The sequence below is a fragment of the Megachile rotundata genome, chromosome 8, assembly GCF_050947335.1.
Source record: "Megachile rotundata isolate GNS110a chromosome 8, iyMegRotu1, whole genome shotgun sequence".
NCBI classification, from domain to species: Eukaryota; Metazoa; Arthropoda; class Insecta; order Hymenoptera; family Megachilidae; genus Megachile; species Megachile rotundata.
The window spans coordinates 15694462-15709637 of record NC_134990.1 but is presented as its reverse complement, the minus strand read 5'-3'; the positions used below and the strand labels follow the sequence as shown (position 1 = coordinate 15709637).

General features: G+C 29.9%; 3 protein-coding genes across 4 annotated transcripts; 1 reads left to right on the top strand and 2 right to left on the bottom strand.

Annotated features, from left to right (window-relative positions):
• The first annotated feature begins 19 nt into the window (after positions 1-19).
• On the top strand, positions 20-10705 carry LOC100879036 (serine/threonine-protein kinase ATR). 2 transcript variants are annotated; one of them, XM_003702888.3, is made up of 39 exons: positions 20-158; positions 234-439; positions 504-674; positions 734-891; positions 965-1114; positions 1173-1371; positions 1445-1584; positions 1665-2233; positions 2308-2472; positions 2544-3029; positions 3095-3272; positions 3338-3583; positions 3655-3771; positions 3843-3965; positions 4022-4269; positions 4344-4565; positions 4633-4810; positions 4876-5002; positions 5061-5185; positions 5261-5421; positions 5505-5665; positions 5735-5928; positions 5996-6226; positions 6291-6407; positions 6480-6619; positions 6692-6916; positions 6992-7252; positions 7323-7548; positions 7607-7791; positions 7852-8051; positions 8125-8297; positions 8370-8513; positions 8577-8734; positions 8807-9038; positions 9096-9234; positions 9310-9424; positions 9511-9664; positions 9739-9975; positions 10056-10705. In XM_003702888.3, the coding sequence occupies exons 1-39, from the start codon at positions 115-117 to the stop codon at positions 10236-10238; spliced, it is 7488 nt and encodes a 2495-aa protein (XP_003702936.2). In that variant the 5' UTR covers positions 20-114; the 3' UTR covers positions 10239-10705. The 2 variants fall into 2 exon arrangements, with proteins under 2 accessions (XP_003702936.2, XP_076390928.1); XM_076534813.1 differs by lacking the exons at positions 20-158; positions 234-439; positions 504-674; positions 734-891; positions 1173-1371 and having other exon boundaries at positions 1096-1114.
• On the bottom strand, positions 10196-12349 carry LOC105662377 (odorant receptor 13a-like). Its single transcript, XM_076534875.1, has 9 exons — positions 11938-12349; positions 11719-11871; positions 11462-11648; positions 11250-11402; positions 11071-11171; positions 10913-11012; positions 10735-10839; positions 10504-10659; positions 10196-10374 (listed from the first exon to the last, which is right to left on the bottom strand). Exons 1-9 carry the CDS (start codon positions 12111-12113, stop codon positions 10315-10317), a joined length of 1191 nt encoding a protein of 396 aa, XP_076390990.1. The 5' UTR covers positions 12114-12349; the 3' UTR covers positions 10196-10314.
• A 294-nt stretch (positions 12350-12643) lies between these two features.
• Bap55 (Brahma associated protein 55kD) lies at positions 12644-14941 on the bottom strand. The gene is made up of 6 exons (XM_003702740.3): positions 14786-14941; positions 14243-14588; positions 13827-14156; positions 13502-13753; positions 13234-13431; positions 12644-13169 (listed from the first exon to the last, which is right to left on the bottom strand). Exons 1-6 carry the CDS (start codon positions 14827-14829, stop codon positions 12954-12956), a joined length of 1386 nt encoding a protein of 461 aa, XP_003702788.2. The 5' UTR covers positions 14830-14941; the 3' UTR covers positions 12644-12953.
• Positions 14942-15176: the final 235 nt, after the last annotated feature.

The window sequence follows — 15176 nt, the reverse complement described above, 5'->3', positions numbered from 1 at the left end:
ACGTATGAGTGCACTTATTTAGTACTGTATGATGGGACATTGTTAATCTAGTATTTAAAAAATACTTAAATAATTGTCACATATTGAATCATGTATTGAAATTATAAATGTAATATGGAAGTAAATGATAGCTCAATTATTCTACAAAATAGTAACAGGTGAACTTTCAACAGAATGCATTCTGATCTTTGATGGTTATATTTAAAATAATATACTAACATTAATTTTTACAGTGGTATAACAGTAGCAGACACAGTATGGAAATTCATTAACAGTCCTGTAATTGCAATCTTCTCTGATTTAAAGAATGCTACAGCCAAGCAAATGCTTTGCTCCCTTTTGGAGTCAATACTTAAAGGATCAGCTACTTTAACTACAGTTTTAGTTCCACCTTTTAGTAATGGCATACAAAATGAAACATTACAATGTCAATATGCAGGTAAATAAAATTATAACGTGAATGGACTATATAACATTAATTTCAAGTTGTTTTGAATTTACAGCATTTACCACTTGGCTATTTGGCACAATGTTTTATATAGTTGGAGATCCTTTAAGCGATAATATTTTAAATAACAGTATAGAAATACAAGCTTGCATGCTTCGTATATTATCTAGACATCATATCACAATGTTTGAAACAATTAGTATTGAATATATGAATATTCTTCAAGGTACATACAAGTAATACACACATTATGTTTGCAAGTACTAATGACATTATAAATTTCAGAAATATCTGAGTTCTATAAGACAAATGGAGATGAAGATGAAATTATTCTGGTCAAGTTTAATGCACAAAGGAACATCATAGAGAATTTAGATCTACAAGCATTTCCTGTTACACTTAAGTGTTCTAATATACCAGTAGTTCAAGTATCTGTATTAAAAGTAATATATTTGTGTTTAAATGTTATTAACATATTTCATGTTATTACAATACACACTGCATTTATTGTTTTAGATCATAGAAAAAGCAGGGATTTTTAATTGGAATCATAAAATACTCTCTCAAACATTATTGCAAGTAATTATGATATCTGTTCCACATGTAAAATTTACTGCACTAGATACATGTGTTAAACTGATGAAATATTCTTTAGTGGATAGACAGGTAAACATAGCTCAAGGAAAAATTAAAGAGTTTATAATAATAATTTTTTAATTTTAAGGAATCTGAAAGCTTTATTCTTTACACTATTGAAATTATTAAAGGAATTCCTATATGGTTAAACTTGAATGAAATATCACTGGATCAATTATGCCAGTTTTTATGGACACTGGTTGAGTTTATTGAGTTTTTACCTACATTTGTAAATAGTATAGAAGTTTATTTTCAAATCATTGATTTAACAGTTCATGAATTAATATGTAAGTTAAGGATATATAAATGTTACTGTGCTATTTCTCTATGATATAGTATGATTTAAAAATTGATTTTTAGGTTTTGCTCCTAAACTTAATGCCCTGGAAGTATTGAAAAAATCTGCGTGCAATAAAATTCGAAAATATTTTATAATGGAACCAGGAATATGTACTTTTTCTGAAGTACAAAAACTTATTTCTTATTTTGAACATTTTCCGGTTTGTAACAGTTTATTAAGTACTCATCTAGAACTTCATGATAAATATACTTGGTATATTTATATTGTGAAAATTTACAGGATTTTATTAACATTTTTGTTCAAGCTGTTCTCATTGATATTAAATATGCTGATAATAAAAATAGTTCAGTCGGTGATATCTGTAAATCATGGAATATATTAAGAAAAGAGTTAGTATGTTCAACACAAATGAAAAAGTTTGAAACATCTAAACATATTTTGAAAGCCTCACGTACTTTACAATCATGGCTAAAAGACCTACAATTACCTACAGATTTATATATAAATGAGTTGGAAGAAATTTTGAAGATACTCTTGGACAGTTTAAGTCCTGAACATTATCAGCAAAGAAATGTTATTTTTGAAAATTTAGTTCATCTCATGGCACATAATGAATCAAACAAAGATTTAATTGAAAAAATATTAGCATTACCCTTTATTGAACATATTGAAATTTCTGAAAACATAGTAAATAATTACGTAAAAGAAGCAGCCAAATCTCTTGATATTGCTACAATGTTGAAGTGTCTTGAAGCTTTGTGTGAATATGGTACTGGAATAGACCAATTAAAAATATTGAATACCTGCATAAATAATCGCGAAACAGAGTTATCAGTAGGAGCAGTACTGTAAATATTCTTTGTTCAACTATTTATGTATAGGCAATAAATATGTTCATATTAAAATACAAATAAATTTTTAGGAATAGTATCTTGCTTTTGAAGAATAAGAAATCAGAGTTAGAAGAAATTTCAAAATATATTCTACAACCTGCATTATGTTCTAAAGAGCAGAAGATTCATGAAATACTTGTAATTGTATTGGGTGATATGAGTTGCTATTTATCTGGACATGCCACTTTTATAAGGTAACTTTTTGGGTACTTACTTTTCTTATTCAATTAGTGGAATATTTGATAAAATATTTTTTTTTTAACAGAGACACGAATGATACAAAGTGGACAGTGCATTGCAGATGTTGCAATAACAGCTCTGAAAGCAGAGTGGATACTAATATTTACCATGTTTCAGAAGAACACGATCGATTTTTTAAACAGTGTTTTAGTTTATTATCTTCAAACTTTGTTTCAGTACGTTTGCGTGTTTCTGAAAATATTCTTCACTTTTCAAATCACATTCCATCATTTAATAATATTGAAGTGGCAAAAATGTGGTTTCCATATATGGAAGATGAAAGTTCTACAATTCGGTTTAATATTGCTGCAGCGATAAAAGGAGTATTAACCAATAAAATGAATAGTACAACAGTATCTATGACATCTGTTAAAAACGATGTACTTGATTCTTTGAATAAATATGTTGAATCACTTATTAATACTATAGCAGCTGCGCTCATGAAGGCTTTACGAAGTTCAAATCATACTTTACACGAAACATTACTTATAACGGCAAAAAATTGTGCATGGTAAGATAAGCATTCAAAAGTATGATTTACACAGCATACATATGAATAACATTTTTTATTTTCAGTATTCCATTACATATAATTGAGAGACGAATTTTGAATATATTTTTGATTTCTATATTATATTCAACATCGTCTTCTGCAGCAGTGGCATTTGCTACTACCGCATATCATGACATTGCTAAATTCTTAAACGTTTCACCAAAAGTTCTATATGTTCGATATAAAAAGAGTTTCCTTAAGGTATGTGAATCTTTGTTGAAGACAAAAAGAGTTTCTGTAACTATAACGTTCTCTTTTAATTACAGCTAATAATACAGTGTGCAGTTTATAATTTTGTACAATATTCCTACAATATGGCAACATCGATACATCGGGTCGCAAAATGTATCGGATACGAAGGATCACGTCAATTATTACGTAAAGATGGCCATTATGCGATATGCTTTTTGCTTTCCTTTATCACTGACGTGCCAAATGCAAAAGTTCTTTTGCATGATATAGCTGAATTAATTAGCATGGATGAAAAACAAATGTTAAAGGAATATTTCCCTGTACGTTGATACAATTTTAATTAATTTTAATATTGTCATTATTTTATTACAATTTAAATGTTTTTAATTAGTACATTTGCAGTTACGCATTTTTACACATGCCACTTGCAACTGCTGCAGAATGTTTGAAATTAGTGTCAAAGATCACCCAAACAAATTTGTCTGTATTAACAAAGGAATCATTTATGGTAATACCGATAAAACTACAATTTATATTGTTTTGCTATTAAGTCAGTACTTTTTACGAATGTGATTGTAGGGCATATTTGAAGAACTCATGTTAAATTTTCATGAATCTCCGGAAAAAATAGTTGGATTGCTGAAGATTATATCAGAATATGATAATAGCTCAGAAAAAAATTTCATTACACATAAAGGAATCGTAAGTTTATATCTTAGCTCCGTAAAATAAGGATATTATATTTACAATATTTATAGGAATCTTATTTGAATCTACGTTTGCACGGTATATTAGTAAATTTTGATATAAAACTTGGGCCTAAGTCAGATGAACATACACAGCAATCTGCACTTGCTTCATTAGCTGCACTAATGCGATATATGGGCGCACAATATTTGACACCTTTAAGATATAAAATCCTAGCTACACTAAGAACGTCCCTCGGATTCAAAAGACCAGGATTTGGTCCGCTTGTATGTGATGCATGGAGTGCATTTATTCATAAGTATGTAAATGAAAAATGAAAGTACATGAAGAGTTTAACATCGTACAACTATAATCTTTTAAAAAATATTTCAGTATTAATGTTAGAGAGCTTGGGCCATTATTACCAACTATATGCGTATCATTATTATCACTATTAAAAACGTATCCAGAAACCGTAATTAATATATTGAAATTTTTAATCATTCAATGCAAAGAAGAAAATTCTGATCATATTGCAGAATTATTCTTCGTTGATGATATGGAAATTCCTCCCGAAATTTCAAACATAATTAAAGCACACATTTTGCAAGCTAGGTAAATGAGAAAATATATTTTTTATATATTTATAATATACGTTGTCTAAGATATACGTCAATTTTAGCCCTGAAGGTTTTGAAGCAAATTTGAAGTTATGGCTGAAACGAATTGTTCATGACACAGATGAAGTAAGAGCCAGAGCATTGACATATTTACAAAAATTCCTAGCAGAACATCGTAGTGAGCTAAATGAAATGATCCTAAGAAGTGGTGGAACAAATATTCATCCACTGATCGTTGACGTACGTTTATTTTCTACAGTAATAATTATGTCAATGATATCTAATGATGACAAGTGCCTTTTTAGTTATTAGACACATTATTAATTGGGTGTCAACATAAAGATGAATCTATTCGTTTGTTGTATGGAGAATGTTTAGGAGAATTGGGTGCCATTGAACCAAGTCTTCTTCCGCGCAAAATTCTTTCTAGAGGTATGTTATTTAATAATTAGTTATTTACTATTTTTTTCCTTTATTTTTAATATTTTAGTCGACAGTCAGTTTATTTCTGACATGAATGAAGAATTTGCCTGTGCCGTACTCTTTGAACATGTGCGGGCATTGCAAATGCAAAAAAGTAGTCAAAGCATGGACTGTTTTTCACTTGCTATTCAAGTACGTGATATAATGTTTTATAAGCTTTATACTGCAAACTTATTTAAACTTTTAGATATATGTATCAAATTGTAGGAAATCTTAAAAACATATAACATTTCACCACAAGGCAAAAATAGTCAATTGTGGAATAATCTTCCTTTAACTATGAGGCAGATTATTACTCCTTTTTTAACATCACATTACAAGATAGCAGCCATCAGTGACAATAAAGTGTTTCCTCATCCTATTTATGGGTAAATATTCAAATAATATAAAATATTTAATGACTACATAATTCATTCACCATGTGTATTAAGTGTGTATTTTATTTGTGCAGTTCGGAACTTGGTTCTTCTGTGGAAAATTGGGCTTATAATTGGCTTTACAGTATGTTCAGTAACATTCGTGACGAAACCCTGAATAATGTATTACGTGCGTGCAAATTAGCACTTAAGCGGGATATAAAAATATTGACATTCTGTTTACCTCATGTTGTATGTAAGTAATTTTGCTACTATTATTTTAATAATACAAAAATTCAGTAACTTATATTTTTAATTAACTTAGCATATATAATAACAAACGGCACAGAAGAAGAACACACAAAAATACGAGAAGAAATACTGACAATAATCGATGTTAGGAAGAAACCTACGCTTGATCCGGAATTATCATGTCATCGTCCACTTAGACATGGGCATACTGTTAAAGCAGATGATACAAGAATCTCTGAAGAAACAAGGCGTACACGTTGCGCGCGGGTGCGTATACAGATTTCAATTTAGTATTCCTATTCAATGAGAAATATATTTTATAATTTTTGGGTAGATTGTGTTTTCGGTACTAGATCATTTGCAAAGATGGCTTTGGGAGCAACGATTAAGGCGTGATCATAAGTACGAAAGACTTAAAGGATTCTGCGACAAACTTAATACATTGGTAGTAGCTGAGGGTTGTTATCAGTCTCGGGAATATCATAGAGCATTAATGTATTTAGAACAACATATGGCTTCCTCCAATAAAGGATTATCAGAAGCATTGGAAGGTGGATTACTTGCTGTAAGTAAATTTAAGATTTATGTAAAATAATATTAGATCTAAAATTGCACTTTTTTTTATGTAGAAAATATATGCACAATTGGATGAGCCAGATGGTATATCCGGTATATTGGCTACCCAAGATCATACTCCTACAGTTCAACAGTTAGTCCTGGCTCATGAAGTTAATGGACAACTTCAGGTGCAGCAAAATTTATTTGTAAGTCTTTAATATTACCTATGCACATGATTAACGTATTTCTAAAATATATAGGATGCAGCTACGTGTTATGAAAGACTGGCTCAGAAAAAGGCTTTGAAACATACATACTTGCAAGGCATGATACAGTGTTATCTTGATCTCGACCAACCTTTCACGGCAAAACATATTACTGAAGGTGTTTTAAGGAGTAGGTAAGTAGATGTTAAATATGATGATACTTATTCATTAAAATTATTTAAACGTTAAAAAAAATCGTACTATAGACCAGAGTTGGAACCATTAATGATTGAACATGAACCATTTTGGAGATTAGCCCATTTTACTAGACTTGATGATACTTCCCAAAAAAATATAAAGCATATTCTACTAGAAGATCTCAAAAAGGGAATTAAACCAGATTTACTATCATTGAAAAAAAATCTAGTAGCACTTTTGGAAGACGCTTCGCGTCCTGGGGCTTATCAACAAAGTTATTCCTATATCATGAAGTAAGTTAGAAATGCATCAAAAAGTGACAAATATGTTTATCACCTTATTTTGTAATTTTATTACAAAATTAATAGGTTGCATATATTGAATGAATTTGACAAAGCAGTTTCTACCATGTTAATTGACGTGAAAAAATTACCAATGATATTCGAAGAATGGGAAAAACGTGGTCAACTTGTTAGAGCTTCGCGTGGAGTAGAATTTGTATTAAGTATGCGCAGAGCTACATTAGATTTAGCAGTTCAGTTGCAACAAGAAATTGACAATAAAGAGAACGATGTGCTTAAGCATGAGATTGGTAAAACCTGGCTTAAAAGTGCCAAAATTGCTCGCAAGTATGCATTTCTGTTTATAAATATTGGAAATCCTTTTTCCTTTTAATTTATATTCTGACTATACTTGTAGAAGTGGATTACATCAACAAGCTTATATGTACATATTATCAGCTAGTGATTCTTGTCCATTACAACAACTTTATATAGAACAAGCCCAACTGTACTGGCAGAAGGGATGTCAAGAAGATGCTTTTACAACATTAAAACGATGCTTTTCTAATTGTTTTCAACCAGCAACATATTATAAAACTTTACCTCCAAAGGAGTGCGTCGAAGAGAGGAAACAATGCGCAAAGGTTTGTTTCTAAAAAAGCATGCAATATTTTGAACTGTATTAACATTTACTTCTTCTAGGCAAAACTTTTGTATGCCAAATACAACGATGAAACTGTTAATGTAGATACTGATGCCAATATCATAAATTATAAAGAAGCTATTGAGGTTTGGAGAGAATGGGAAAAAAGTTTACTTTACTGTGCACAGTATTATGAGTCTGTTATAGATAGAATGGCCGATGATGAAAAAGATACAAGAGCACGGTAAGTTTGAAAAAAAAATATTTTTTATAATATTCGTTTTAATAAATATTATATGTTCAGAGATTTACAAGTACATACTATGAATTACTACGGAAAGTCACTGCAGTATGGTTGCAAATATATTCATCAATCTATGCCAAGAATGTTAACTATATGGTTGGATTTTGCTTCTCGTTCATCGACAAGACCTACTTCTTATGCACATTCAGAACAAGTTAAATTGCGACAAGATGCATTATTAAGAATGACAAAAATTATGGGTAAATATTCAATAGTAGGAATACAATTTCGAAGTAAAAAAAAACTAAGTGATACATGTTTTTTATGATATAGAGGTATATCAAGAAAGGCTGCCAATATTTATGTGGCTAACTGCATTCAGTCAGTTGGTATCCAGAATATGTCATCCATCTACGGAAGTTCAAAATACCCTCTGCACAATATTAGTAAAATTAATTCACGCTTACCCTCAACATAGCTTATGGATGATGGCATCAGTTATCAATGTAATTCTTTTTTATTCTCTTTATTCTTGTATTCTTTCTGAATAGGTTTAGATTTGACATGTTCTTTTCCAGTCTTCTTACCCTGCGCGCCAAAGACGCTGTCAAGAAATTCTCAATCATCCTAAACTTAAAACAGTCGAAATGACAAAACTTATCAAAGATTTTCATAAACTCTGGGAGAGACTAATCGAATTATCTAATAAAGCTATTCCAGATGTAAGTTAAAATATTTTATTATTTTTATAAATAAAATGTTATGTGTTTATGATTTTATAACAGGGTATTATAAATACTACCGTAAGTCAATTGTCCCGAAATCTTCCACGTTTACTTGCAAATAAGGAATTCAGTTCAATTATGATGCCAACAACCAAGTTCAGACAACTTCATTTACCGTCTAAGGGTGTATCTTTAGAAAATCATAATCCCTTTTCTCTGTAGGTATAACATTCTCTAATAACTTTCTTATTTATTATGAAAAATATAAATAATTTCTTTTGAATTTATAGAAAATGGGTTCACATATCGGGAATAGAAGACAATGTAGCTATTATGCCATCGCTTCAAAGACCACGACGTATTACTTTAAGAGGATCAGATGGTAGAGAATATCTTTTTATGTGTAAGCCTAAAGATGATTTACGAAGAGATTTTAGGTTAATGGAATTTAATGATATTGTAAATAAATATCTTCAAAATGATCCAGAATCTCGTCAAAGAAGATTATATATTCGAACATATGTAAGTATTAAAAATATTGATAAAATGTTTTGTTCCAAATACTTATTTATATTCCAGAGTGTTGTACCACTGAATGAAGAGTGCGGTTTGGTTGAGTGGGTGCCAAATTTAGTTGGTTTTAGACCTATTATAATAAGCTTATATAAAGAAAGAGGTATTGCTATTTCAAATAGAGAACTTAGGAGTATGATATGCAGTGAGTAGAAACAACATTGTGTGGAATTAAATACTAATTAAGTAGAAAATGCTTACTTGTTTTATTATGTCTTAGCATTGAAAGACCCACTAGAAAAGAAAAGGAAAGTGTTCCTAGAGCAACTTTTGCCCCGACATCCCTCAGTACTCGGAGATTGGTTTCGTCTTACATTCCCTGATCCATATGGATGGTAATTTTCATCAGCAATACTATAAATCGGATACAAATTTCTGGTTAAATTTTAATATATTGTACAAGCATGTAAAAATAAAATAGGTATGAAGCGCGTACTGCTTACATTAGAACTACAGCAGTAATGTCCATGGTGGGGTACATTCTCGGACTTGGAGATCGCCATGGAGAGAATATATTATTTGACTCGAAATGTGGAGACTGTGTCCATGTGGATTTTAATTGTTTATTTAATAGGGTATGCAAGGGATTATTTATTGAATACAAATAAATTAAATTAATTTTGCTCGATCTTATGATTTTAATTATCAGGGAGAATTGTTTGAGTGGGCGGAGCGTGTGCCATTTCGTTTAACGCATAATATGGTAGATGCTATGGGGCCATTGAAAATTGAAGGACCATTCAGACGTGCTTGCGAAATAACTATGAGAGTTCTTCGACAACAAAGTAGTACGCTATTGAGTGTGCTTACTCCATTTGTATATGATCCGCTAGTGAGCTGGAATAAGAACCAAGCTGGTGAAGGTGGTGAAAAAACAAACGAAAAAGTAAGCTGTAATATACACAACATTATGCAGTTAGATAATTAGTACGTGTATAATATAATATGTAATATTAAAAATTTCAGGCTGTAGAACATATTAAGAATATAGAACAACGGCTTAAAGGCTTAATTCGATCTCACGGCAAAAAATTAGAAAATATTGCTTTAAATCTTAGTGTTGAAGGACAAACTAATCATCTTATTTTAGAAGCAACCAATGTAGATAATCTTTGTCAAATGTATTTCGGATGGGGCGGATACATGTAGCAAATGTTGTATTTCGTACAATGCCTCATATATCATTATCAATTGTAAATTTCAGTTTTAAATCCACTTGTGCATTTTAAGCTTCTACATTGAAGCTTTGAAGCATCATAAAGTACGAAAATGCAGTACTGAGTATCTGCAAATGATCATGAAATAATTATTATTCGTGATAATTATATGTATAATAATGAATAATTTATGATGAAAAATAAGATTGTAATAGTAAAAATGTTATTTTTTTAACCAAGTATATAATACAACTTACAGCGGCAAAATTTTCTAAGTGCATCACATATAGTTTTCCAGCAGTAATAGAACACGGCTTTTGAGAACGTAATATGATCATGTAGACTTCATCTTTTATCAAACTTGGCAATTTGTACCATTTGATAGAAAATACAGCTGTACTTATATCACAACTCTACCATAATATAAATCAGTTTACAATAAAATATATTCAATACAAATTGTTCACATAATTTTTTATCGTATTTACCTGCCGTATTAAAATATCTCCAGGAAAACAGAAAAGTAATAACTGGAAAAGTGCCACTAGTAAATGAGCAAAGGATTTAAATAATTTAGAGATTTCCGATAATGCCTGTAATTAAACATACGTATCAAATAGCACACTTTTTAACTACAAGTTAAAAAAAATTTTAAATGGTGCTTACTGTAGAAACCTGAAATCCAACAAAACAAATTAAGATACTGCTAGTCATGCTTTGCAAAAACAGCATTAGATGAAAATTTTTTTCCATGTTATCACAGAACCTAAATTTTATTAAATTAAAAAAAAACAGTAAAATTTATTTAAACTTATCAAAATTACCAAAGAATGATTTGATGATGTTGAATTGTATGCATTAATTGAATTTTTATGTCATACAAATCTGTTTTTATGTTGGTTGAGTTCTTTTCTGAATTCGTTATCTACAAGATACGAAGTTGATTAAATAATAATTCCATTAAATTTATGTTGGAACTGCATATAAATAATACAATACATACACAATAAATACATGAATCAAGGTTTTTTAATTTTTGTTTAAGTACTGCAAAGTGGCCACATGTATGGAGCAAAGCAATGGCTATTATACCATCAGTTGCAAGCATGATCAAGCTACAAATATTTGTTGCTAACATTTGGAATATATACATCATCTATGTAATAGAAAGTACTGATTAAATCATATTTGTAAAAAGAAAGAAATGTGGAGTACCTCATAGAAAGGGAATTTATGAAAAGCTGCAGGGGATGTTCCAGTAAATGGAAACTTCTTTATAGTGGAATTATTATTTGAAACTTGACTCTTACTGATGAGTATTTCAATGATAGGTAAACTGCTATAAAACAGTAGTGCATTACACATGGAAATGAAATAGCCCCTTGAGACGTTTTTAGCATATCTGAAATTATGTATTTTGATTAGTATTAAAATTTATTTTTAGCAAAGTTATTATAATTATTATTATTTACATTGCATATTCTTCTAAGTACACGAAAACATCAGCATTAACTATTTTCCAATAACCTGTTAACATAAAATTTATAAAACACTCCAAATCTTTTCTATTAAACATCCAAACTCCTGACTTTAGTACAGCAAGTGTCATTGTAAGCATACTTGAACTGCAAACAATGAAAATTTACAATTTGTATTAAACTTTAATCACTTAATTTTTCATCACTTCAAACCTTATTTCCAAAACGAAATCTAAATCGTCCCAGCTGTTATAAATCGTTATTATCTGTGTTACAATCATAAGTACAATACAACTAACACATGTAAAATATCTCAGCATATTTATTGGATAAAATCCGACAATTTTGAGAACAAATTGAATTATAAAAGTATAATTTTTAATATTCATTGTATTTAAATCAATGATTAATAATATCAAAATGTATGATAACTTTCAGACAACTTGAACTTTATCCATATTTGAAACTATTCCATTTCCAGTGAGCAGTTGTTTCTAAAGAAACAGGTACAGAGTTTTTAATATACTTGATCATTAGCATACATTATTCGAGGTATAATGATACGTTAGCTTTATACAGTATTCTATGCTTTGATCTTGTCCTATAGCATTTAAAAGAAATGTATGGTCATATTTAAGCCAATCATTTCATCCATACAAGTGTTTCCTTTTGAAGTTCTCTTTAGAAGTCATGCATAATTTCGCTATGGAACATTACACATAATGATAAGGAAGAGGTGCTTTAAAGAGAAAATAATACTTTGCTATAATTCTTTATCAAAAGAACGGTCTTTGTAGTTGAATTTATTCCAAGAAAAGATGTACGTGACAAAGGAACACTAGTAGTTATAGAAGTTTCAAAGACACAGCCTTTTACTAGTAAGTTTTTATAAAAATCTTAATAAAATTTTTATACATAATTTCTTATAAAATTTTATTGCATTCATACGGTGCGTTGATGATAAATAGAATTTCCATTTTTTACTGAATACTTTACAGTCCTTAATCAATATTTTGTGTAAGTATAACATACTTATTCATGTCTTAGATCAACATTTAGAACACACATTAAATCAATTATAAAATCAGATTTTTTGCTGTATATAAGAGTCAATCCTTCAAAATGTAATGTTTCATAACTATCTACTTAATCAAAGTTATCTAGATGGTATTTGTACAAGTATCAATGTTACTAGATTAAACAAGTCAAAATAAATTATAAATTCTAATTCAAGGGCATTTTCGTTCTACTTGGCTTTTTCCACTTTCTTCGTATTCTTGACTTGATATCCACATTTGCTGAAAAGTCCCAATAGATGCTAAAATGGATCCACCTATCCAAGCCCCGAATCGTCGTTCAGCACATCCATTCACGCTAATCAATTTCAATCTCATGCTAGATGGAATTCTCATAGAAAGATCTCTGTTTAAACGTTCTGGGAAGCCCTGTATAACATAGTGTGTTAACAAAATTGTTTACATAAAACATTTGTCTGTTTTCAAATTATACCTGAATGAATGAATTGCCACCAGTAACAACAACACTTCCATATAGAGCTGGTCTTACATCAACATCACACATGCCCACACTTGTAGTAACAATGTGGCCTACTCCTAACATAGTATTGCCAACCATACCACCACGCATTTGGACCATACTAGGGTCAAACAGTGCTTCTGGTATGCGAAATCTTTCACTTCCAAAATCCTTGAAATGTTATTAATAATTACTAGATATGATTTTTACAACTATTACAGTAAATTCATTTGCTATATACCTGATGGTATCCAGTAGGAAATTCATATTGAACAGCAGGAATTGTAGAAACAATTTTTTCATCATATGGAGTTTCTGATACTTGTAACACTGTAGCTTGGAAATCTTGTATAAGTTTCTTCACCATATAATTATGCCAAGATTTAGTAACTTCAGGCAATCCTTTCTTTTTTACCCATCTTGGCTTTTCATGATCTTTAACAACTTCTTTACTACCCACCATATAAGAAGGAGACAAATCAATGTCATTATCCTGTTGTTATTTGTAAAATATAATTATTCAACTTCTATTTTTTACAAGATAGTATTTACAATTATGTTTATACCTGTAAAAATTGTCTACACTGCATACTTATGTAGTCCCCTCCAAGTGGGGACTTAACTATTGCTTGAGTTAATACAAAACCATCTTGAACAGGTACAGCAGAAGTATGTGTTGCACCACTGTCAACAACTATACCAGTAGCTCTACCATTGGCAAAAGCAGCAAGAACTGCATTTTTAACAAGAAAATAAGCTGGTACATTATATTTTTCAAACATTAATTCAGTTAGTTTCTCTCTTTTACTGCGTACATTCCATGGGGATTCAGAAAATAATACAGGATGATATTCTGCATCTGACTGAATTACTTTGGAATATGTATAATCTAAAACCTATTAAAGTACATGTAACTATATACAATATGTACACTATTTGGTAATTTATATAAGTCATTAAAAATATATCATTCTGATATTACCTTTTCAAAATGATCCCAGTCTTCAATCATACCATCTTTCATGTAACTAACAACTTCCATATTCTTTCTTGGAACATGAAGTATGGTAGTATCAATATAATATTTGGTCCCAGCCTGTGTAATGTTATTATCTGGCTTTTTATCATCAATATCCATGGGTTCTGTTTTGGTTGCTGTACAGTTGCCATCTTCTCCTATACCTACAACTGCTGGAATTTCGGCTTTTGGTGTATCTTCCTGAGCATAACCAACTCTCAAAGAATGATGACCCAAGTCAAATACCAAAGCTCCAATTTCATCTCCCCCATAAAGCATACCCCCTGACATTTTGATAGTTTGAAAAAAGCTAAAACAATAAATAATTTTGAGTTCGATAAAATTTTCGCGTAATAATATTTAAGTTCATATTAAAACGAGAACTTAATTTTACACTAAAATCCTTATAAACAATATTTGTAAGTAGTGTCCATAAACCGGCAAGATAATTCTTCAAAATAAATTGATATGTTAAAAATATATTCTTGGTTAATCTTTACAACTTACCGTAATTTTTCTACAAAAATAATACAATGAAATGACAAAAACATATATATTTAACCGCTACATGAACATTTATTTATGTAGTTTTTTAAACGTAAGAGAAACATAACCTCAACGCGGAATGACGCTTTATGCCGCCACCATAAACATAGCAATTTCTAGATAAACAGATTTTTCATGGAATTTTTCAAATTATTAATTACAATCATGTTATGTTAATACTGTATCATAATTACTTATACAGTAAAGTTACAATCATTATACATAAAAAAATTATTATTGTATTACATATTCATAATTATTATCGTCCGAGACAACGTTACATGCTTACATATATAATTAAATAATTATATTTATGATTTATCCTATCAATGAATGTTTTCATTTAATTTTT

What these genes read in the sequence shown, in the direction of transcription:
- LOC100879036 (XM_003702888.3), top strand. Translation starts at nt 115, where the DNA reads ATGGAAGTAAATGATAGCTCAATTATTCTACAAAATAGTAACAG. An exon ending in ATTCTTTAGTGGATAGACAG is followed by an intron (nt 1,115 to 1,172) that starts GTAAACATAGCT and finishes TTTAATTTTAAG; the next exon opens with GAATCTGAAAGCTTTATTCT. An exon ending in TAACAAAGGAATCATTTATG is followed by an intron (nt 3,772 to 3,842) that starts GTAATACCGATA and finishes ATGTGATTGTAG; the next exon opens with GGCATATTTGAAGAACTCAT.
- LOC105662377 (XM_076534875.1), bottom strand. Translation starts at nt 12,113, where the DNA reads ATGAATATTAAAAATTATACTTTTATAATTCAATTTGTTCTCAAAATT. An exon ending in ATAAATTCCCTTTCTATGAG is followed by an intron (nt 11,403 to 11,461) that starts GTACTCCACATT and finishes TCTATTACATAG; the next exon opens with ATGATGTATATATTCCAAAT. An exon ending in ACTTAGAAAATTTTGCCGCT is followed by an intron (nt 10,375 to 10,503) that starts GTAAGTTGTATT and finishes GATCATTTGCAG; the next exon opens with ATACTCAGTACTGCATTTTC.
- Bap55 (XM_003702740.3), bottom strand. Translation starts at nt 14,829, where the DNA reads ATGTTTTTGTCATTTCATTGTATTATTTTTGTAGAAAAATTACG. An exon ending in TTCCTACTGGATACCATCAG is followed by an intron (nt 13,432 to 13,501) that starts GTATATAGCAAA and finishes TAACATTTCAAG; the next exon opens with GATTTTGGAAGTGAAAGATT. An exon ending in GTGGCAATTCATTCATTCAG is followed by an intron (nt 13,170 to 13,233) that starts GTATAATTTGAA and finishes TATGTTATACAG; the next exon opens with GGCTTCCCAGAACGTTTAAA.